At 43.7% G+C, this 24,298-nt stretch overlaps 1 protein-coding gene across 1 annotated transcript; it reads left to right on the top strand.

Moving 5' to 3' along the window:
* Window positions 1-6,474: 6,474 nt before the first annotated feature.
* On the top strand, window positions 6,475-23,098 carry HIGD1C (HIG1 hypoxia inducible domain family member 1C). Its single transcript, XM_004053120.3, has 3 exons — window positions 6,475-6,568; window positions 13,424-13,558; window positions 22,927-23,098. The coding sequence occupies exons 1-3, from the start codon at window positions 6,475-6,477 to the stop codon at window positions 22,989-22,991; spliced, it is 294 nt and encodes a 97-aa protein (XP_004053168.1). The 3' UTR covers window positions 22,992-23,098.
* Window positions 23,099-24,298: the final 1,200 nt, after the last annotated feature.

Below are 24,298 nucleotides of genomic sequence, written 5' to 3'. Positions count from 1 at the left end.
CACTGCACTCCAGCCTGGGCAACAGAGTGAGACTCTGTCTCAAATAAATATGAAAGACAAGATGAGAACAGTGTGAAATGGCAGAATAGTTGCAGGAAGAACTGAATGAGGACTACAAGGGAACAAAATACTGCCCTTACACTCTAGGTTTCAAAAAGAAAATTAGGCTGCATTTTATAGAATAGCTCACATTTGTCTCTGACACATCTCCCCATGCTAAAATTATAATTTCTATTTCTGGAATCTTCCCTACATGATCACTTGACTCAGAATCTTTTGATGACTCTAGGCATATCTTCTAACCCTCCCCCAATCTCTTCACAACTTTAAAATTATGAAACCTAACAAATAAGTTATTGAATATGCAAAATGACCGTTATACATATGAAAATATGTTCAATTTCACGCATAATACAAGAAATGCTCATCAAAACTGCTGTAAGGTACCATTTCTTACACATCAGATTGGTGAAAACTTCTAAAGCCTGACAACACATTCTGTTGGGCAGGCTGTGGAGAAAGAGACACTTCTGTAGATTGCTGGTGGGAATGCCAATATATTAAAACCTTGTAGGGAAATCTGGCAATATCTAAAAAACTAAACTTTATTTTCCTTTGACCCAGCAATTCCACTTCTGGGAATTTACCCTGAAAATATACCTTCAATAATATGAAAACACCGCCAGGTGCAGTGACTCATGCCTGTAATCCCAGCACTTTGGGAGGCCGAGGAGGGTGGATCATGAGGTCAAGAGATTGAGACCATCCTGACCAACATGGTGAAACCCTGTCTCTACTAAAAATACAAAAATTATCTGGGCATGGTGGCATGTGCCTGTAGTTCCAGCTACTTGGGAGGCTGAGGCAGGAGAATTGCTGGAACCCAGGAGATGGAGGTTGCAGTGAGCCGAGATTGCACCACTGCACTCCAGCCTGGCGACAGAGCGAGGAGGGGGGGTGGGGGGAAGGTGGAGGGGGGAGGGAAGGGGGGAGGGAAGGGGGGAGGGAAGGGGGGAGGGAAGGGGGGAGGGAAGGGGGGAGGGAAGGGGGGAGGGAAGGGGGAGGGAAGGGAGAGGGAAGGGGAGGGAAGGGGGAGGGAAGGGGGAGGGAAGGGGAGAGGGGAGGAGGAGGAGGAGGAGGGGAGGGGAGGGGGGAGGGGAGGGGAGAGGGGAAGGGGAGGGGAGGGGAGGGGAGAGGGGAAGGGGAGGGGAGGGGAGGGGGGAGGGAAGGGGAGGGGGAGGGGAGGGGGAGGAGGGGGGAGGAGGGGGAGGGGAGGGGGGAGGAGGGGGAGGAGGAGGGGAGGGGAGAGGGGAGGGGAGGGGAGAGGGGAGGGGAGAGGGGAGGGGAGGGGAGAGGGGAGGGGAGGGGAGGGGAGAGGGGAGGGGAGGGGAGAGGGGAGGAGGGGGAGGGGAGGGGGAGAAGGAGGAGGAGGAGGAGGAGGAGGAGGAGACCACACATATGCACGAGGTTATTCCTTGCAACATTGTTTGCTGTAATGTCTCCAGCCTACGTGCTCACTCACATCTAGGAGAGCATTTAAACTATTCTATACCCACACAGTGGAGGACTATGCAGCTATAAAACAGAATGAAGAAAAGATCCCTAGAATGTGAAGTCCTCCACTCTCTGCTTGTAGATTTCAGATGCTTTCTTCAGGATCCTTCCCATTTGACACTTCTCTTGCATCTTTCTAAGGCCATCTGGGCTGGGGTCCACTTGTCCAGGCTGTGTCACTTCTCCCCCTTGTTCTTTTTGCTCATTGCCATGGCTTTCAGGAAATTTGCCTTGCCTTTGTCCTTCTTTTTCTTCTTCTGCTTGATCACACTGAGCTCTGCGATGCCTTTCAACTAAAGGGGTCCCTTCTGGACCTGATCAGAGGCTGTCACGGCACCCGCCGCAGTTTGGTAGGTAGACTGCCCTGGTTATTCTAACGATCAAATTGTCCCAGATTTCGCTATTGGAAACCCCTTTAAGCTGGCTCCTGTTGTCTATTGACATGTCTCATTATTCTTTGAATGCTTTTTTTTTTTTTTTTTTTTGAGATGGAGTCTCACTGTCGCCCAGGCTGGAATGCAGTGAAGTGACCTCAGCTCACTGCAACCTTCGTCTCCCAGGTTCAAGCTATTCTCCTGCCTCAGCCTCCTCAGTAGCTGCGATTACAGGCATGTGCCACCTCACCTGGCTAATTTTTGTATTTTTAGTAGAGACAGGGTTTCACCATGTTGATCAGGCTGGTCTCAAACTCCTGGCCTCAAGTGATTGGCCCGCCTTGGCCTCCCAAAGTGCTGGGATTAAGGCGTGAGCAGTGAGACAACATAGCCTAGGTAGCAGAACCACCACCCAAGGCAGGAATGGAACACACACCTTGTCCCTTTCTGAGCCCATTCCCCCAAAACCCCACTTCCAGACACTTCTAATGTGTATTGCCAGGGCAGGTATTTATAATCAATCACGGTTTTCTTTGTAATGGAACCCAGACACAGTCTGCCTCATAACCCTCATCTCTGGGCTCCAAGCAGCCTCTTGTATTTACTCAGAGTTAGCCCATCACCTGGAGCCTATTTGGCATTCCAGCCTTAAGGACACCTCACGGGTGACAGGACCAAGGCACAGCCCCAGTGTAAACAGACATGGGTGCAGTCAAATGGGAGGGTCCAGGTACCAGTGCTGATGGGTCAGGGTCTTCAAGGGCCTACTTAACCTAGATGAGGATCAAACTACATGTGCTGCTGGGAGAAACAGTCTCTGCTGATACAGATATTGAATGAATAACAAAGGCAGAAGAGAAAAATCAAGCATGGAGTTTGAGGTTGGCCCATGTAAACTACAGAATAAAGCAAAAACCAGTTATTTTAAAATAAAATAAAATATAAATAATCACAGTGATGGATTATAAGCCACTGAATAAAATAGGAATGCAAGAGTCCAAACTGATAAAAGATTAAATAGAGAAGAAAGAAAAGCTATTCCTCATTAGAATGCCTACTAATAAATGGTTGTTTGTTTTTGAGATGGAATTTCCCTCTGTCACCCAGACTGAGTGCAGTGGTGCAATCTTGGCTCATTGCAACCTCCACCTCCTGAGTTCAAGCAAGTCTCCTGCCTCAGCCTCCCCAAGTAGCTGGGATTACAGGCACGCACCATCACGTCCAGCTAATTTTTTTTTTTTTTTTTTTTTTTTTTTGAGATGGAGTCTCATTCTGTCACCCAGGCTGGAGTGCAGTGGTGCCATCTCAGCTCAGTGCAACCTCCGCCTCCCAGATTCATGCCATTCTCCTGCCTCAGCCTCCCGAGTAGCTGGGACTACAGGCGCCTGTCACCACGCCCAGCTAATTTTTTTTGTATTTTTAGTAGAGATGAGGTTTCACCATGTTAGCCCAGCTGGTCTTGAACTCTTGACTTCAGGTGATCCACCTGCCTTGCTTGGCTTCCCAAAGTGCTGGGATTACAGGCATGAGCCACCGCGCCCGGCCATAAGTTTTTTTTTTAAGGTGATATATTTAGAAAAACCACCATTTAGCAAACTAAAATTAATGGATTAAAGCAAGGATCATCAACGGACACTGAAATTAATGGGTAAAAGTCTGACAAATAACAGGATATTTGTATAATATTAAAGTACCTGTTCAGAAACTACTTATTAATTAAAAGGGAGAAAAAAAAGTAACCACAGTGGAGAACCAGGCAGACACCACGTTAATCCACGTGATGAAAGCAGTGGTGTGCTAGAGCCCATTCCTACCAACCCAGGAAAGGGACATTTCCCAACCTTGTGTTCCGTGATGACAGACTCTATTTAGAAATTGGGCATGGTGGGAATATTTACAACACAGAATGGGGCAATGGCAAATGCCACAGAACAGGGCAATATCTCCCCCTCCAGAGCCAGTTGAGTTGTTAAACATTTGTCAGCACCACACTGGATCCAAGTTAACTACCACCAGGCAATTCAACTTTCTGTGTCTCCTGATACTTCACACTAAGAAGAGCACAACATCATTTTTGTCATATTCTGCCCAAAATGTATGACCTCAATCTAGTGAGAAAACATGGGCGGGGGGGGGTGCGGGAACACAGGACTAGATTGAGAGGCATCCTACAAAATAACTGGCAAAACATCAAGGTTGGCTGGGCGCGGTAGCTCACACCTGTAATTTCAGCACTTTGGGAGGCCAAGGTGGGTGGATCACCTGAGATCAGGAGTTTGAGACCAGCCCGACCAACATTGTGAAACCACATCTCTACTAAAAATACAAAAAAATTAGCCAGGCGTGGTGTGGCGCTTCTATAGTCCTAGCTACTCAGGAGGCTGAGGCAGGAGAATTGCTTGAACCAAGGAGACGGAGGTTGCAGTGAGCCAAGACTGCGCCATTACACTCCAGCCAGGGTGACAAGAGCGAAACTCCATCTCAAAAAAAAAAAAAAAAGAAAGAAAAAAAATCAAGGTCAAGACAGACAAAGATGATTAGGAAGGTGTTTCAGACTAAAGGAGACTAAAGAAACAGGACAACTAAATGCAATATATGATCCTAATTGGATGCTAGACCAGAAATTTTTTTTGTTTTTGCTATTAAGGACATAATTGGGACAACTGGTGAATATGAATAAAATCTTTAGATTGAAAAACAGAATTATATCAATGTTAAGTTTCTGATTTTGAACACTGTACTATGGTTATATAATAAAAGAATGCCCCAAATGCATACAAAAGTATATGGAAGAAAAGGCATAAGTCTGCTACTGTCAGGTGGTTCGCCAAAAATATTTTTTAAAGAAAGAAACATGTTAATAAAGGAAAATGCGGGTACCAGACACACAGTTCTTTGTACTATTCTGGGGACTTTTCTGTAAGTCTGAAATTATTTAAACATTAAGTTACAAGGGAAAAACCATGAACGCTACCTGATCCTCTGCCCTCATCTCTAGGTCCACATGGCTGCAGTCGGAGGGAGGCGGTGAGCAAGGCGTTCTCCAAGGTCTCAAGGGGCCCCAAGGCTACAAGGTCACAACAGAAGCGAAGGCCACGTCCACCACCGACCCACCTCAAGAGCCACAGCCTCTCGGGTCTCCACAGCCCCACTCAGGTCTCACACGCAGGCGCAGGGACTAGCCACAGGTGCAGCAACGTCACGTCTTTCCCCTGGGCGCGTGTGCAGCTCAAGGCTTTGCAGAAGGCGCACCTGCGATGGCCCCACCGCCACATCGCCTCAGCCGGAGATTCCAGCTGCAGGGCGCGCACCTCCTCTGGCTAGGGCGCATTTCCGAAGGATGGCAAGAATCCTGGCCTCTGATGGCTATCTTCTCCCCTTCCCCTCCAAGCCCAGTGTTGTGACCCTGTGCCCTCTTTCCCCTCAATTTTGGGCCCAGGAGTCAGGTATTAAGACTCAACAGTCACAGAGGGAAGTCAGGAGCTCCCTTGTGAAGGCAGACTTAAGCAAATGCATCTTCTTCCAAAGCCTTCATGTTTTTCTTAATGTTGGCTTCGAAAGCCTAGTTTGTGGCCCAGGCTGCTACTGGTGAGTTTCTAGCAGGGTGCTGGAAATCTTGGCCAATACCAGCCGACCACTCCCCCAGTCCCCTGGGGCGTGTTTCTGGGCTTTCCCATTATCAATTAGTTGGAAATTGCACATCATTGTGTCCTGGCCTTACAACAAACACCTGTTCTGATCTACAGCCTCTTGCTGAAGGAACAACAGGAGACAGACAGCAGGAGGCAGGGTGTGCCACAGGTATTGTGCTTCTTACGCTTAAGTTTTCTGATGAGGTCTCATTTATAGGATGAAGCCTCTGTATTTGAATTCTGGGGTGAACACGATAAGCTGCACAGGGAACAGACTCAGGTGCTGCTAAATCTGTTGTGATTATAGTTGCTTTTGCAAGTTTCTTCATTCATCCTATGTAGACAAGCCAGGCTAGACAAGGAATCCATTGTCTAGCATAGCAACTGGCACACAGTAGGTGCTTGGTGAATATCTGAATGACTTTATAATGCCCTGCACATTCTGCAGAGTTGGAGTGATCATTCTCCCGATACCTGTAAATCTGGAAGTATTTTTGCCTGTGTTGGCACTGCCATACTTCTTTAAAATAATACTTTAAAAAGAAAATGTGTTCTTCAAATACAGTGCTTGTGGAAGAAGTCCTGAGGTTCCCAGTGATCTCAAATGCTGAGCAGTGGAAAGGAGACTGAATAACAGCATTATGATCTGTGTTTTTACTCTGTATTCATGAAATCTGATTATCATTTCCTCTCTCTATGTATTTTTTTCTTATCCCCTTCCCCTGCAAAATGAAAAAATTCTGTAGTGAAAAGTGTGAAGGAGAAAGACAATTGTTTCAGTTGAGCAGATAGGCTTATCAAACAAATGAAAACAAAAAAACACATAATCAAGAGTATGATGGGAGAGGAAAAACAAATTATTTTTAATGATTCACGGCAACCACATTTATATCCTATTGTTACTAGAGAAAAAAATGTCTTCAGATAACAAGTGGTCAGCAGATGAGGATGAAGGCCAATTATCCCGACTAATCAGGAAATCTAGAGACTCCCCCTTTGTCCCTATAGGTAAGTACAAGCCTTGACTGGATGCGGAAAACTGTAATAACACATTGATGCCTTACCCAGTGCCTTTGAGGATTGAAATGTTTCTTATAATTGAATTTTTTCAGATAATTGAAGCTAACCTCCTCTAAGCATGTGTTGAACTTTCAGAATAGTTCCTAATACATGGTAAGCCCCCAGTAAATGTTAGCTGTTATTTGAGGCATCAAATTTTATTCTATTTTATCCATTTCGTTAGAAGTCTACCTAAAATTATTAGTTCCTAGCCAGTCAAATGGAATAGATTGAATGAATATTAACATTTCAGTCATAACTCAGGACCATCAACAGCAGCATCGGTTTATTATATTTAAAGCCTATTAGGGACTATTGAGATGCATATGTCTCTTTGTCTTGTAAGTAATCTAAACTTTAAGTTCTTACATCTTCTGTTTATAGATTTTTCTGTTTCTATCTTACTATTGGGCACATTAAAAACTTCTGCTTCTAGGCCGGGCACGGTGGCTCATGCCTGTAATCCCAGCACTTTGGGAGGCCGAGGTGGGAGGATTGATTGAGCTCAGGAGGTGCAGGTTGCAGTGAGCCAAGATCACACCACTGCACTTCAGCCTGGGTGACATAGTGAGACCCTGTCTCAAAAACAAACAAACAAACAAAAAACCAAAAACTTCTGCATCTAATGTTTTTAATGCTCTGTGGCACCAGAAGCTAGATAACCAAGCTTGAAAGAACTGTGGGTCAATTCAGAGGAAAGCTCTGAGTAAAAGCCTGGACCTATCTGAACACTTGTGAGCATGAACTTTGGAGTGGTCATTCTGGCTGCTCAGTGGCCCTCTGTGCTGGCTTCTTGGTGTGCTCCAGGTGTTGAGTTTGATGGCAAAATAAATTCTGGACTAAAGAAGTGATACTATAATTAGGCTGGGCACAGTGGCTCACTCCTGTAATCCCAGCACTTTGAGAGGCCGAGGCAGGTGGATCACTTGAGGTCAGGAATTCAAGACCAGCCTGGCCAATATGGTGAAACCCCATCTCTACTAAAAATACAAAAAATTGGCTGGGCATTGTGGCACACACCTGTAATCCCAGCTACTCAGGAGGCTGAGGCACCAGAATCACTTGAACCCGGGAGGTGGAGGTTGGGCGCAGAGCGAGACTCCATCTCAAAAAATAAAAAACAGAGATACTATAATTAGATCACCTAATAATCTGGACCCTTAGCCTCTTTATCCTTTCCCCACACATATTTAGTATGTTTACATTTTCAACAAGTATTATGTGTATGTGGACTTAAAAAAACCCCACAAAACCTAAGCACCAATATTATGTTTTAAAGTCTGAGCTTTCTCTTTCTTCTCCATGGATGTATACTGCAGCCATGCCTGTTTCCTTGTGTTCATTTTGTCTGGAAACTATTAAAATAGTTTACTTAAATCAGACTGACATAATTTTGCAAAAATATTAATTCCATAAAAACTTCTAAATAGGTATGTCAGATGTTCCCATTAAGTGTTACTCTGACTCTGGCAACTTCCTAAGTGTCATTATTCACATATCAAGAAAGAATCAAATTTTACTTTACAGTAATATTCTGTTTAGAAGTTTTAAGACTTGTAATAGCACCCATAAGAAATGGAAGCAAATAATTTAATAGTGATTTATCTTCCTTAGCATTTTTAACTAAAAAAAATTCAAAAACTCAATGCTACTTGAACAGATCACTATAATGAACAGAGATTAATTAATAAACAGAGACAAAGAGACATACACACCACTGTGCCTGTTGTATATTAAATTATTTTTCCAGAGACATTTAGGGTGATTAAAGTGGAAAGATAAAAGTGTTTCCAGCTAAATTCAATTATAAACAAACTAGAGACACTATATGGAAAACAGTAAAGGTTCTGACTTTAATCTCCAAAAGAAACAAAACCAATTTAAGTAAGAACAGAACTTTCATTTGATTAAGGGAAGAGAGATAAGTTTTTGCTAAAAAATAAATAATGATAAAATTTGGTAGGCTGGGCACAGTGGCTCATGCCTGTAATCCCAACACTTTGGCAGGCCAAGGTGGGTGCATCACTTGAAATCAGGAGTTTGAGACCAGCCTGGCTGATGTGGTGAAACCCTGTCTCTACTAAAAATACAAAAATTAGCTGGGCGTGGTGGCAGGCGCCTGTAGTCCCAGCTCCTCAGGAGGCTGAGGCGGGAGAATCACTTGAACTCAGCAAGTGGAGGTTGCAGTGAGCCAAGATTGCGCCACTGCACTCCAGCCTGGGCAACAGAGCAAGACTTCATCTTAGAAAAAAAAAATTGGATATATATCATTGAATAATTTGTTTAGCTATTGTCATTTTAACAATATCTACTATGTATTTTCCTGCTACAGGATGGAGGGTCCTATGCAGGTAATTTACAAAACATTTTTTGTTGGTTATCTTAAGCAACTTCCATCATTATAAATATATTTACACTGTTCAAAATCATCTTACAATCACTGTTCAGGTCTCTGCATGCATTATATCTATTTAAAGATTATTGACAGATTATTTGGCTTTGCTTGTTTCACTTAACAGCTCATATGTGCATTTCTGTGTATTAATACTCCCTATTCTTATTGATTTTTATAGCAATGGCAGTTTTTCTTCTGTTTGGGTTATTTAGGTTTTCCTCAAACATAGTGTAGCCCTGAACATCTTTGTGTCATTTTCTTGATTTTTCTTTTGGTTATTTCCTTGGAGTATGTTCCCAGAAGTAGAATTTCCAGAGCAGGAAGCATGTTCCGTTTAATATCATTTGTTATATATTTCCAGAGTTCTTTCTAGAAGGACTTGGCCAAACTTACAGAGCTTTCAGGGTTTTACCTGTTTCCTAATATGTCTACCATCATCATTTTGTTATTTTTTTTTTTTGCTGTTTTTATGTCTGTAGCACCTTAGTCATTTTTATTTATTGTGGATCAGCGTATAAAATATACATGTAAATGTAATGATTTACTGATTCTTATTTCCATTTATTAAATGGATCATGAAAGAATAAATATATCCTTACCCACCCATAGACACACATATGCCAACATAGTTATTCCAAACATGCTATCCACATAAAAATTACTTGCTTTTTTTTCTTTTTTTTTTTTAAAGACAGAGTTTCCCTCTGTCGCCCAGGCTGGAGCGCAATGGCACAATCCTGGCTCACTACAACCTCCACCTCCTGGGCTCAAGCGATTCTCGTGCTTCAGCTTCCTGAGTAAGCATGCGCCACCACGCCTGGCTAATTTTTGTATTTTTAGTAGAGACAGGGTTTTACCATGTTGACCAGGCTGGTCTCAAACTCCTGACCTCAAGTGATCCATCAGTCTCAGCCTCCCAAAGTGCTGGGATTACAGGAATGAGCCACCATGCCCAGCCTGCATTTCTTCTTTTAATCGATCCTTACATTTAGATTAAAATTTGCATTTCTATATACTAACAAGAAGCATCTGGAAACTGAAACTAAAAACATAATACCAACCAGGCATGGTGGCTCACGCCTATAATCCCAGCACTTTGGGAGGCCGAGGTGGGCAGACCACCTGAGGTCAGGAGTCCGAGACCAGCCTGGCCAACATGGCAAAACCCCATGTCTACTAAAAATACAAAAATTAGCCAGGTGTGGTGGCATGCACCTGTAATCCCAGCTACTCAAGAGGCTGAGACAGGAGAATCGCTTGAACCCTGGAGGTGGGGGTTGCAGTGAGCCGAGATCATGCCACTGCACTCCAGCCTGGGCAACAGAGTGAGACCCTGTCTGAAGAAAAAAAACAAAACAAAAATGGAGAGACTACTGTATTCATGAATTGGAGGGGTGTGTGTGTGTGTGTGTGTGTGTGTGTGTGTGTGTAGTAGAGGCAGGGTTTTACCATTTTGGCCAGGCTGGTCCCGAACTTCTGACCTCAAGTGATATGCCTGCCTTGGCCTCCCAAAGTGCTGGCATTACAGGCATGAGCTACCATGCCTGATCCTGTGTTCCTGAATTGGAAGGCACTGTATATTGGTAAAGATGTCAATTCTCCCCAAGTTTATCTACAGGCTTAATGTAATTCCTGTCAAAACCCCAGCAAGGTTTTTGGTAGACATAGGCAAACTTATTCTAAATCTTATATGGAAAGGCACAAGTCCCAGAAAAGCTAAAATAATCTTTTTTTTTTTTTTTTTTTAGACGGAGTCTTGCTCTGTTGCCCAGGCTGGAGTGCAGTGGCACTATCTCGGCTCACTGCAAGCTCCGCCTCCCGGGTTCACACCATTCTCCTGTCTCAGCCTCCCGAGTAGCTGGGACTACAGGCACCCGCCACCACACCCGGCTAATTTTTTGTATTTTTAGTAGAGACGGGGTTTCTCCGTGTTAGCCAGGATGGTCTTCATCTCCTGACCTCGTGATCCGCCCGCCTTGGCCTCCCAAAGTGCTGGGATTACAGGCGTGAGCCACCGCGCCCGGCCTAAAATAATCTTTTTTAAAACAAGATAAAAGTGGAAAGAATCACTCTGGCTGATATTAAGGCTTACTATATTGCTACAGTGATCAACATGGTGTGGTACTGATGGAAGGTCAGATGCATGGATTAATGGGAAAGAATAGAGAACTCAAAAAATAGGCCAGGCACAGTGGCTTACGCCTGTAATCCCAGCACTTCAGGAGGCTGTTGTGGGTGGATCACTTGGGGCCAGGAGTTCAAAGCCAGCCTGGCCAACACAGCAAGACATCATCTCTACTAAAAATACAAAAGTTGGCCAGGTGTGGTGGTGCATGCCTGTAATCCCAGCTACTAGGGAGGCTGAGGCACGAGAATCACTTGAACCCGGGAGGCAGAGGTTGCAGTGAGCTGAGATTGTACCACTTCACTCCAGCCTGGGTGACAGAGCAAGACTCTGTCTCAAAAGAAAAACAAACAAAAAAAAGATGCACACTTTTACTGTGCAAATGTTTTCTTACTGTGCATTTTGTCCTTGTCATATTCTATTACATCTACCATATCCTCTTTTTTATTTTTTTCCTGAGATGGAGTTTTGCTCTTGTTGCCCAGGCAAGAGTGCAATGGTGCAATCTCAGCTCACTGCAACCTCTGCCTCCCGGGTTCAAGCGATTCTCCTGCCTCAGCCTCCTGAGTAGCTGGGATTACAGGCATGCGCCACCACGCCTGGCTAATTTTGTATTTTTAGTAGAGACGGGGGTTTCTCCATGTTGGCCAGGCTGGTCTCGAACTCCTGACCTCAGGTGATCCGCCTGCCTTGGCCTCCCAAAGTGCTGGGATTACAGGTGTGAGCCACTGCGCCCGGCCCCATATCCTCTTATAGATGTTATAAATACACTATTCTATTTTCTTCAGTTTTTGTTGTTGTATTTTTGTTTTGTTTTGCATTTAACTCTTACTTATCCAAAAATTTTTTTTCAGGGTCTAGTGTGAAATACAAATCCAAGTTAGTTCTTCTCTATACCAATAAGTTATACTTATGGCATTTATTAAATTATTCCAGTATCTGGGTTTATTTTTGTTGTTGTTGGTTTTGTTTGTTTTTTGTTTTTTAAAACAAAGTCTTGCTCTGTCACCCAAGCTGGAGTGCAGCAGCATGATCTCAGCTCACTACAACCTCCACCTCCTGGGTTCAAGTGATTCCCCTGCCTCAGCCTCCCGAGTAGCTGGGATTACAGGCATGTACCACCAAGCCCGGCTAATTTTTTTTGTATTTTTAGTAGAGATGGGGTTTCACCATGTTGGCCAGGCTGGTCTTGAACTCTGGACCTCAAGTGATCCACCCGCCTCAACCTCCCAAAGTGCTGGGATTACAGGCATGAGCCACCGCACCTGGCCCAGTATCTGTTATCTGGCTATTTTTGTTTTGTCATGGATTAAGTTCTCAGTGTTTTAAATCTTTTTCTAGAATCTTTCCTATTTAATTGATGAGTTCTTTGTTTCAGAGCCAGTTACATAGAATCTTTGTTGTCACAGCAGTATATTCACCCCTTGACATTTGTATGAAATACAGGAATATTTGTATAGGCTTCTGAACTTTTCTAGAATCACAGTTCTTGCCAGAGTTATGCTTCTCGTGCATATATTCATACATTTTCATCTCTCACTAAAGTTTATTGTTTCACTTTATATAGAAGCACAAATTTTTTCTCACTCTACTGGGTTTACTCCTTATTTGCTAATAGGAAGAGAAGAGTAAAGCCAAACACTCAAAAGCTGTGGGCACTGAGATGCTGGGTTAGTTCACTTACTGGCTAAGTGACTTGCCACAGATAATAACCTTGTAGCATGCACAGTTTGAAATCATTCCTCAGGAAATTACAAATGACTAGACAAGTTACTACACTATATGGTTCTAATTTCTCTGGGAAGAGTCAAAACTGCAAATACTGGACTCAAGAATATTAAGGGCTCATTTTAAAGTCTGGTAGATCAAATCCAGCTTGGTTCTTTGAAAAATGTTCTTTGCTGGAGTCTTTCCTGCTTATTTTTCAGGTTCTTATCCTGTAGACATTCTTTCATTTAACTCTCTAAGCACTTGAAAATTCTTGCCTGCTGTGTATTTAACCCATACATTTTTTTCTAGAGACAGGGTCTCACTCTGTCACCCAGGCTGTAGTGCAGTGGTGCAATCACAGCTCACTGAAGCCCTGAACTCCTAGGCTCAAGGGATCCTCCTGCCTCAGCCTCCTGAGTAGCTGGGACTACAGACGTGTATCACCATGTGTGGCTAATTTTTTTTTTTTAGAGATGGGGTCTTGCTATGTTGCCCAGGCTGTTTTCAAACTCCTGGTCTCACACGATGCTCCTGCCTCAGCCTTCCAAATAACCCATACTTTTAAAATTCACAGGTATAGCAGGCTTTGTGACTGTGGTGTCCTGTGGTCTTTACAAGTTAAAGTACAGAAGAGATCAGAAAATGTCAATTCATCTTATTCACATGAGAGTTGCTGCCCAAGGATTTGTTGTTGGAGCTGTGACTCTAGGTAACCCGCTTAATTTGTATCTTATGTTCAGCTGTCTTTGAGAGTACATTTATTTATTTTATTCATTCATAGTAGAAGATGAATGTTGGGTCACAGTGATGTAATGAGAGAGGGGTAGGAAAGACTGATCTTCCCTTAGTTGAGGTTGTGGCCCAGTTGTGCGCTTAATTTTTTATGAATGCAGCTGACAAAAACTGACAAAACCTATGGTAGAAAACTAGGGCAATGGGCTGTTCTTCTCTTTGGTGAAGGGAGTGGTGAATAGTTCCTATCCTATAACTCAAGCGCAGCAGTTATGGATAGACCACAGCCTATATTGTGGCTGTGATCCCCATCTCATGGCTAAGAGCAGCGATCGTATTTCCCAGCCTATCTGAACAGCAAATGTAGTTATTAGTTTACGAAGAAGACATTTTTAGAGTCCACAAATCTCATCTGCCTTCTTCTTTCCTTCCAAGTTTCAGCAATAGGCAAATCTTTTTTTATTAGTCCATAAATTAAGCAAGACCTACCAGTCAAATCCAAAGAAAAGGTATAAAATTGTCTTCATTAATTCAGGTTATACCCACAGCTAAATCAGATAGTTCTAACAAGAAGTCCATTTTAGGACCTAAATTAATCTAAATTTGTTTGGTCTACATTAATGAGAACAGGTCACAATACTCTTAAGTCCCCTTCATGACGTGCAGAGTGGAGTCATCCTGCGTAGGATGGAGATTACAGAATGATGGGCATGGGGCTTGCAAGGAAAGTTATGTGGTAATAATCTTATTACTGTGAGCTGTAATGTGCTCCAAATACAGGAAGCCTTACTACAAAGTTACAGTCCTCATTTTCATCATTCAGCAAACATTTATTGAATGACTGCTATGTACCAGACACTGTTTAGAAATATGACTCAGTCCCTACCCTTAAACATTTTAGTCTCCTTAGGAAGACAGACCAAGAAAGAAAGAAGACAATATAAAGTTATAGATGCCGTGAGAGAAATAGCACAGGCTGGCTGGGCGCAGTGGCTTACACCTGTGATCCCACCACTTTGGGAGGCCGAGGCGGGCAGATCAACTGAGGTAAGGAGTTCGATACCAGCCTGGCCAACATGGCAAAACCCCATCTCTACTAACACACACACACACACACACACACACACAGACACACACACACACACAAAATAGCTGGGTGTGGTGGCACATGCCTGTAATCCCAGCTACTTGGGGGAGGCTGAGGCAGGAGAATCGCTTGAATCTGGGAGGTGGAGGTTGCAGTGAGCCGAGATCATGCCATTGCACTCCAGCCTGGGCAATAAGAGTGAAATTCCATCTAAAAAAAATGCCAGGCACGGTGGCTCATGCCTGTAATCCCAGCACTTTGGGAGGCCAAGGCAGGAGGATCACTTAAGGTCAGGAGTTCAAGACCAGCCTGGCCAACATGGTGAAACCCCATCTCTACTAAAAATACAAAAATTAGCCAGGTGTGGCATGCGCCTGTAGTCACAGCTACTTGGGAGGCTGAGGCAGGAGAATCGCTTGAACCTGGGAGGCAGAGGTTGCAGTGAGTCGAAATCATGCCACTGCACTCCAGCCTGGGCGTCAGAGCAAGACTCCATCTCAAAAAAAGAAAAAAAAAATTTTGTGCTATGGAAGCACAAACACAAGGGAGTGGTATTTAACTAGGGCTGGGAAGCCAGAGGAGGCTTCTTTAAGGATGTAAACCATGTACTGAACCAAGAATAAGGAGGAATTAACTAAGCAGAGAAGGACCTCAGGATTCTAGGCAGAGGAAAAAACAAAGGCACAGAAGCATGGCATGTAAGTGGAACTCTACATAGCTTGGTAGGCGAATCAGTGTTTGAGGAGAAAAGCAACACTACTAGTAGTAATGTTTAATGAGGGATTTATTACAGGTATTTGAACTTATATAATTATGAGGCTCTTGCTTATGAATCTGGAGCTGGGGCCTGAAGTGAGCAGGGAAAGGAATTAGAAAAGAAAGGAAAGTAGGCCAGGCATGGTGGCTTGCACCTGTAATCCCAGCACTTTGGGAGGCCGAGGCAGGGGTATCACTTGAGGTCAGGAGTTTGAGACAAGCCTGGTCAACATGGTGAAACCCCATCTCTACTTAAAAGTACAAAAATTGGCTGGGAGTAGTGGTGCATGCCTGTAATCCCAGCTACTCAGGAGGCTGAAGTAGGAGAATTGCTCGAACCTGGGAAGCGGAGGCTGCAGTGAACCAAGACCACGCCACTGCACTCCAGCCTGGGTGAAAGGGCAAGACTCCACCTCAAAAAAAAAAAAAAGAAAAGAAAAGAAAGGAAAGTAGAAGCAAGGAAAATCCAGAACCTGCAAAGATGAGCTAGAACAATACACAGGACAGACTGGAACTCTTGTGGGTTTTCAGCCATCTCCAAGCCTCCACATTCACTGATGGAGGTGAAATATAGAAAATGCCAATGCCTTTCATCCTGGAGCTAAACATGGAGCTGGCAAAGGGGTCAGAGAAGGTGAAGGAGAAAATTCAGCAGGAGCCATGGTGGCTGTGCTCATGATTGCTGAACCCTGCCAATAAAGTGAGCCAGCAGAGAAGCAAAACTGTACTGCAACAGTGTCTTCCAGACATAAGAAGAATTCGATTGCTGCATCATTTCCACCTTCTAAATCTCATGCAGGATGTCTCTTTTGCACTAACCCTGGTAATAAAAGGAAAGGAATTCTGGAAGATGCAGTTACAGGCTACTTCAACTGACATAATATAAGCCTACCACTGTCCAGCCCTTGTCAACTTGACATCCATATATACCTCTATTAATTACTCTTAACTTCCAAATAAAGACAGTGTCAAAATCAGCCACCCCTTGTATATCCAAAAGCATGCTAGTTCTCTCCCAAAAGAGGATACAGAATCCCTTCATACATCTTTGGATGATGATGATTCCTCTTTGAGCTGAATCACATTCCCCTTTGATATCCTATGACTTAAATCCTGAGATATAAGGTTGAATCCTATTAACACTTCTTATGTTAGATGATAGGTAAATGGAAGTGGGGAATAGAAAAAAATTGGGCTAATCTATACACAGATGCATTCATATCAAAATAAGGAAGAAACACTCCTAAATATCACAGTCTGTTTCTGAGCTGGTCAGATGGTTATTGCTAGTATTATATCTATATTCATCCACTACACATTTCATATCCCCTTTGCTTTCAGCAAGTACCCTGGCTACTCATGGTTATTTGACTGGTGGGGTGACCCAAACCTTCATTCCTTCATGCCTAACCTGGATTATTAGGCATCCTGCCTGTGTTGGATTTAGTTTTCCATTGTCTTTAATCACAGGACATGGGAGTACCAAGAAGTGCCCTAAAAGATATAATGCATTCCAATTTCCCCTTGATATTCAGAACAAATTAATATAATGAACTAAAGGGATGTCCTGTGTAATGAAGAGATGATCAAGGTCCCTGCAGACTAGATTATGACATAGGGCTGGAGAGTTCACACAGCCCTGATATTAGGCAGTGAAAGCATACTGTGGGCCCTGCCAGGTGAAAGCAAATGCTTCTGATTATCTTTAGTAAAAGATATACAGAAAAAAGCATTCAACCAGATTAACAGCTGCATACCAAAAAGCAAATGTTATGTTGATTTGCTCCAGCAGCAAAACCACATCTGGATAGCAGAGTGACCACCTGATTAAGTTTATAGGAATAGTATCATTCTCCAAGATCCATCTGTCTTCTGCCAAATAGGCAAACTAAATGGGGATGTTTTAGGAATCACCACTCTGGTATCTTTTTTCAAAGACTTTTTGTAGAGGCAGAGTCTCACTATGTTGCCCAAGCTCAAACTCCTGACCTCAAGCAATCCTCCTGCCTTGGCCTCCCAAAGTGTTGGGATTACAGGCACGACCCATTGCATCTAGCCACTCTGGCATCTTTGAAGTCCTTGATGATGGCACTAATCTCTACAATCCCTCTAGGAGTAGAGTAATGCTTTTGTTTTATGTTTGTGGGTTTTTTTGTTTTTGTTTTTTGAGACAGGGTCTTGCTCTGTCACCCAAGTTGGAGTGTAGTGGCATGATCATGGCTCGCTACAGCTCCAAACTCCTGGGTTCAAGCAATCCACCCACCTCAGCCTCTTGAGTAGCTGGAACTACACGTGTGCACCACCATGCCTGGCTAATTTTTAATTTTTTTTTTTTTTTTGTAGAGGTGAAGTCTTGCTACATTGCCCAGGCTGATCTTCACCTGGTGGGCTCAAGCAATCCTCCCACCTCAGCCTCCCAACGTGCTGGGATTACAGATGTCAGCCACCGTGCCCAGCCACTGGTTTACTATTTTTCCTTCCACTTGGTATTTCCTACTATAATAGCCCTTACTTTGCAGGTCAGGGGACCAGTGTAAGAATTCTGACAGTTGATGAGTATGTCTATTCCAATTACACATTCCAGAACTGAGGAATAACAGAGAGTGCGTTCAGTGACCCACCAGGCTTGACTATGAAACAGACCCACAGCAAAACTCCATTAACCACCTGACCTCCACAAACCCCTACTTTGACTGGTAGGCCACACTCATTCTACCAAAGGATGGATTAGTGTCAATTTAGAACAGGATTCAAAAATCCCCCATAAATGTGATTCTTTTCCCTTCCTTGGTGAACAGGTACCCTGGTAAATGAGCACAGGTCCCCTTTGGGGAAGGCTAGAAGGAAGACTTACATCTATTTCTGTCTGTCGAACACGGTCTTTCCTTAAGGGCATCTGGCTCCCTCTTCATTCAAGGGATTTCTGGGCCTGTGAAAATGACTCAATTCTAGGAATTGGTCAAGGAGCCCTGGCTCTTTATTGTGGTGATTCAAGTTAGACTTTTGTTCACCAAACCTAGAGCTTTTCTGCTTCTGCCCATAAGTTTCAGTTCTAGGGATACCATAATCAGTTAGCCAATGCCAAAGATCTCTGTGGCTTACTTAGACTATTCTGATGACCACTTAGGCTTTGCTGCCCATCACAACAATCATGCTTTCCTTGTCTTTGTCAATCAAATGCTACCACTTGACCCCCATAGCCTCAGGATCCCATCATCCTCATTGAATTTAGGGAGCCCAGCAGTTCGCACTGTCATTTCTGGCATACAGAGAACAGTCACCACAGGACTCTTGTCAGGGCTACCCTGACAAATGTCTTTCTCACAACCTTAGTTTAGGGAGTGGGTAAGCAGGATAAATTTACTCTAACATACCAATCTCCCTAATCCTTTGGATACCTACCTCTGTGGCAGTTTCTGAACCTCAGCACCACTGACATTTTGGGCTGGATTATTCTTTGTTGTGGAGGATTGTCCCATGCATTGCAAGATGCTTAGCAGCATCCCTGGTCTCCACCCAAGAGATGCCAGTAGAATTCCTTCTCACCTCCACACCCTCAGCTGTGACAACCAAAAACATCTCCAGACATTACCATATTTCCCTGGGGAACAAAACTGCCCCTGGTTGAGAACCATTACTCTACCAAGGAAGTTCTGGCATTTCAATTTCATTTAGTGGAGATTACCTTTTGGTCCAAGTCTCAGTCATTCTCAGATAGGATGGAAGGACTGCTTCTATTGGCAAAGGAGTCTCACTAAAATATAAGTGTTCAAAGACCCATTTCATTTATGTCTGCCACATCTTCCCAATTTTCAGTGTCCCACTCCTTCTAAAGCAATGGTTTAACATAAGTGACTTTGTGAGGTTGGGGATTGAATTTGTATTGTGATGAGCCACTCACAGGATTCGGGAGGCCAAGGTGGGTAGATCATTTGAGGTCAGGAGTTCGAGACCAGCCTGGCCAACATGGTGAAACCCCATCTCTGCTAAAAATCCAAAAATTAGCCAGGCATGGTGGCACGTGCCTGTAATCCCTGCTACTCAGGAGGCTGAGGCAGAATCACTTGAACCCAGGAGGCAGAGGTTGCAGTAGGCCGAGATCACACCACTGCACTTCAGCTTGGGTGATGGAGCGAGACTCAGTCTCAAAAAAGAAAAAAGAAAGAGAAATAGGGTCTTGCTCTGTCACTCAGGCTGGAGTGCAGTGGTGCAATCATGGCTCACTGCAGCCTCAAACTCCTGGGCTCAAGATATCCTCCTGCCTCTTCTGGGCTTAAGAGATCCTCCTGCCTGCCTCATTCCCACAGAGCTCGGACTACAGGTATGCATCATCATGTCTGGCTAATTTTAAAATTTTTTCGTAGAGGTGGGATCTTCCTATGTTGCCCAGGCAAGTCTCAAATTCCTGGGCTCAAATGGTCCACTTGCCTCAGCCTCTCAAAGTGCTGGGATTACGGGCATGAGCTATCAGGCCTGGCCTTTATTTTTTGTAGAAACGAGGGTCTCACTTCATTGCCCAAGCTGGTCTCGAACTCCTGACCTCAAGCGAACTCCCACCTCAGCTTCCCAAAGTGCTGGGATGACAGGTATAAGCCACCATGCCTGGCCTAATGGGTGATAATTTAAGAAACTATTTTGCTACTACATGCCATGGACTGTTAGCATCCTCTTTATAACTGAAAACATGGCCATTAATGCCTTTAAATCTAAACGGATCAGAGAACCAATTCCGGATAACCCAGAACCACTTCAGAAAACCTATCATGCTGGTTCTGTTCCTTTGGAAGTACTTCTAATTCCAAACTGTATCAGTCAAGATTCAGACAAGCAAAACTACCAGTAGTGATATATAAAAAGCGATTTAGGCTGGGTGTATTGGGAGTCCAAGGCAGGAGAATCACTAGAGCCCAGGAGTTTGAGACCACTCTGGGCAACATGGCGAATACCCTATCTCTACAAAAAATTAAAAAGTTAGCCAGGCAAGCTGCATGCACCTGTGGTCCCAGCTACTCGGGAGGCTGAGATGAGAGGATGGCTTGAGCCCAGGAGGTCGAGGCTGCAGTGAGCCTTGCTCACGCCACTGCACTCCAGCCTTGGCCACAGAGTGAGGCATTGTCTCAAATAATAATAATAAGAAGGAGGAGGAGGAGGAGGAAAAAGGGGAGGAGGAGGAGAATGAGGAGGAGGAGGAGAAGGGATTTATTACAGAGATATGACCTTAAAACATGTTTGGAGTTGGCTAAACAGTTTATGCGAAGCTGTTGCTTATGTTTCTAATACTGGGGACTGAAGTCAGTAAGGCAGCAGTTGGGAAGGAAAGATAAACTGGAATCTGCAAGGATGAACTAGAACCCAAAAAGACAGATGAGAACTTGAGTCAGACTCACTGCCTCCCAACTTACCGTAATCTCCACTCCAGTTCCACCGATTCTTTTTTTTTTTTTTTTTTTTTTTTGTGGGGGGAGACAGGGTCTTGCTCTGTCATCCAGGCTGGTGTGCAGTGGCGTGATCACGGTTCACAGCAACCTCAAACTCCTAGGCTCAAGTGATCCTCCCACCTCAGCTTCCCTAGTAGCTGGGACTACAGGCGTGTGCCACCATGCCCAGCTAATTTTTGTTTGTTTTGAGATGGAGTCTCACTCTGTTGCCCAGGCTGGAGTGCAATCTCAGCTCACTGCAACCTCCACCTCCCAGGTTCAAGTGATTCTCCTCACTTAGCCTCCCGAGTAGCTGGGATTACAGGCACCTGCCACCACACCTGGCTAATTTTTGTATTTTTAGTAGAGATGGGGTTTCGCCATGTTGGCCAGGCTGGTCTCAAACTCCTGACCTCAAGTGATCCACCCGCCTTGGCCTCCCAAAGTGCTGGGATTACAGGCATGAGCCACCGCGCCTGGCCCTAATTTTTTTATTTTTTTGTAGAAATGGGTCTCGCTATTTTGACTGGCTGGTCTCTAACTCCTGGCCTCAAGTGATCCTCCTCCCTTGGCCTTCCAACGTGGTGGGATTACAGGCATGAGCCCCCACCACACACCTGCATTTATATTGTTTATAAATAAATGCACAGTTTAGCTGGGCACAGTGGCTCACGCCTATAATCCTAGCACTTTGGGAGGCAGAGGTGGGTGGATCACCTGAGGTCAGGAGTTCGAGACCAGGCTGGCCTACATAGTGAAACCCCATCTCTACTAAAAATACAAAATTAGCTGGGTGTGGTGGCGCACACCTATAGTCCCAGCTACTAGGGAGGCTGAGACAGGAGAATTGCTTGAATCTCGGAGGCGTAGGCTGCAGTGAGCCGAGATCGCCCCACTGCACTCCAGCCTGGGCAAGACAGAGAGACTCCATCTCAAAAAAATAAAATAAGTAAATAAATAAATCCAGATTTTGAGAGGCAAGCTCAACATATTTACTTAGATAAATCTGGAAAGTTTGGAGACCACCTACCTGTGCCATGTAGAAATCTCATACGTAAGGCCAGGCACAGTGGCTCATGCCTGTAATCCCAGCACTTTGGGAGGCCAAGGCAGGCAGACCACCTGAGTTCAGGAGTTCAAGACCGGCCTGGCCAACATGGCGAAACGCTGTCTGTACTAAAAATACAAAAATTAGCTGGGCATGGTGGTGGGTGCCTGTAATCCGAGCTACTTGGGAGGCTGAGGCAGGAGAATCGCTTGAACCTGGGAAGCGGAGGTTGCAGTGAGCTGAGATCACGCCATTGTACCACTCCAGCCTGGGTGACAACAGCGAGACTCCGTCTCAAAAAAAAACAAAAACAAAAACAAAACGTCATACTTACAATAATGAATATATGGGTTTCACACTCAGAAGAGGGATCTAATTTCAAGATCTGATGCCTTGATAACTGAGACAGGTATGGGCTGATGGTGGTGGTATGTGAGTTGTAGTTTAAATCTGTGACTCCCTAACTTGCTTTTGGGTGAGAACATTTGCTGACATCCTTGGAACTCATTAAAGCAGCTCCTCTCTTCCTTACCCTATTCCTTCTGGCTACTTCCCTCTTTCTGCATGCCCCAGGACTCTGTGGAAGCCATACATATCATCCGTCTAAACTCACAGGCAATTCACCCACTAGATCATAAATCCCTAGAAGCAGGAATTAGATCCACTCACCATTTGTTTTCCTCGGGATACTGAGTACAAGTAGAGACTGAATAAATGTTTGCTAATTGAGATGACTACTATTTTTATCTTCAGATCTGGTCAAATTTGCCCACTTTCCTAACATTTCACCAATATTTTGGTGGCACTAAAACATCATAAATTCAAGTTGATATTGATTTGAAAGGGCTCCTAGAGTTTTGTTTTTTGTTTTTTTCTAGAGTCACTTGTATGATCCAAACCAAAAACTAATAAGAAGGAGGGCCTTTGTTTGTTTCTGTTTAAATTGTGGGCTAGTTTCATAAAAATACAACAAGTGGAAGAAATTCAGTGTTTGTTTCCCATGGATACTCAATTGATATACATCCTTCTTTTTCTAGGTGTTCTCTACTCTATGTATAAGGATTACATTAGACCACGATTCTTCAGTGAGTCCAAAAAATGAAGCTTACATGCTGGAAGCAAGAAAGACAAGAAGCTTCTGAAAACTATTTATTATGAAGAGTAAATTTTCAATATGTAGCAAATTTTACTACACAAGTGTCACAGAATGCTCATAGCCTTTGTATTTCAAGTCTCAATGTTTTAAGAAGTTGATTTCCAGATCAACAATCATAAACAGTCAACTCAGAAATATCCCGTGTTAATGTCTTTCAGAACCTAGGGCATGATTTTCTGACTTAATTTTTTCAAATTTTGTAGTTAGTGGCAGAAAATAATCTGCCACTAATCTGTCAAACTAATGATAATCTGCCAAATCAATCTGAAAAATCAATAATTATATAATGGTTACAGAAGACTTCTCTTTTCTTTATTTTATTTATTTATTTATTTTTTTGAGATGGAGTCTTACTCTGTTGCCCAGGCTGGAGAGCAGTGGTATAATCTCCGCTCACCACAACCTCCGCCTCTCAGGTTCAAGTGATTCTCCTGACTCAGCCTCCCGAGTAGCTGGGATTACAAGCACCCACCACCACGCCCAGCTAATTTTTGTATTTTTAGTAGAGATGTGGTTTCACCATGTTGGCCAGGCTGGTCTCGAACTCCTGACCTCAGGTGATTCACCCACATTGGCCTCCCAAAGTGCTGGGATTACAGGCGTGAGCCACGGCGCCAAGCCACAGACTTTTCTATATCCATGTTAAATGTGACACCCTATCCCTGACTTAATTCTCCCCAAATAGGGCAAAGTAATTACAGTTTCATAAACTCCTTTTTAGAATGGGTAATAATTACATCAGAGGAGAATGGTCATGTTGTTATATAAAGTTGGTTCACCACTTTACATCTCATTCTTATACAGAAACTTGACTATTTTACCGCAAACACATGTTTAACATTTAATTATTTGTTTATTCATCTTTAGACTTTAAAGTAGTTCTAGGAATACAAAGGTAAACTGCAAATACATTTCTTTTTCCTGATATGGCAAAAAGGATTTAGTCCAGAAGTGCTATTGCTAATGTGGTACGACACTGTAGAAAACACAAGAAACCAAAGCAGATGTTAAAGGTTAAGTATACCTGTGGCCTTGAACTCCGCTCTAACTGCCCTCAGGGTCTAAAAAATTAACTAGGCTTTGCTGAAGACATAACTGCCTTGACTTAAGCTTAATCCCAAAGACTCCAAGCCTAGGAGAGAAAAAAATAGTCACTGAAATAAAATCAAGAATATATGCAATGTAAGATGATTTCTGGTGGGTACTTCCTTTTCCTCAGTGTTTCCTGTAATGGAGGTTTACACTGACAAGAA

Source organism: Gorilla gorilla, chromosome 10 (assembly GCF_029281585.2).
Source record: "Gorilla gorilla gorilla isolate KB3781 chromosome 10, NHGRI_mGorGor1-v2.1_pri, whole genome shotgun sequence".
NCBI classification, from domain to species: Eukaryota; Metazoa; Chordata; class Mammalia; order Primates; family Hominidae; genus Gorilla; species Gorilla gorilla.
This window is presented reverse-complemented; position numbering and strand designations above follow the sequence as displayed.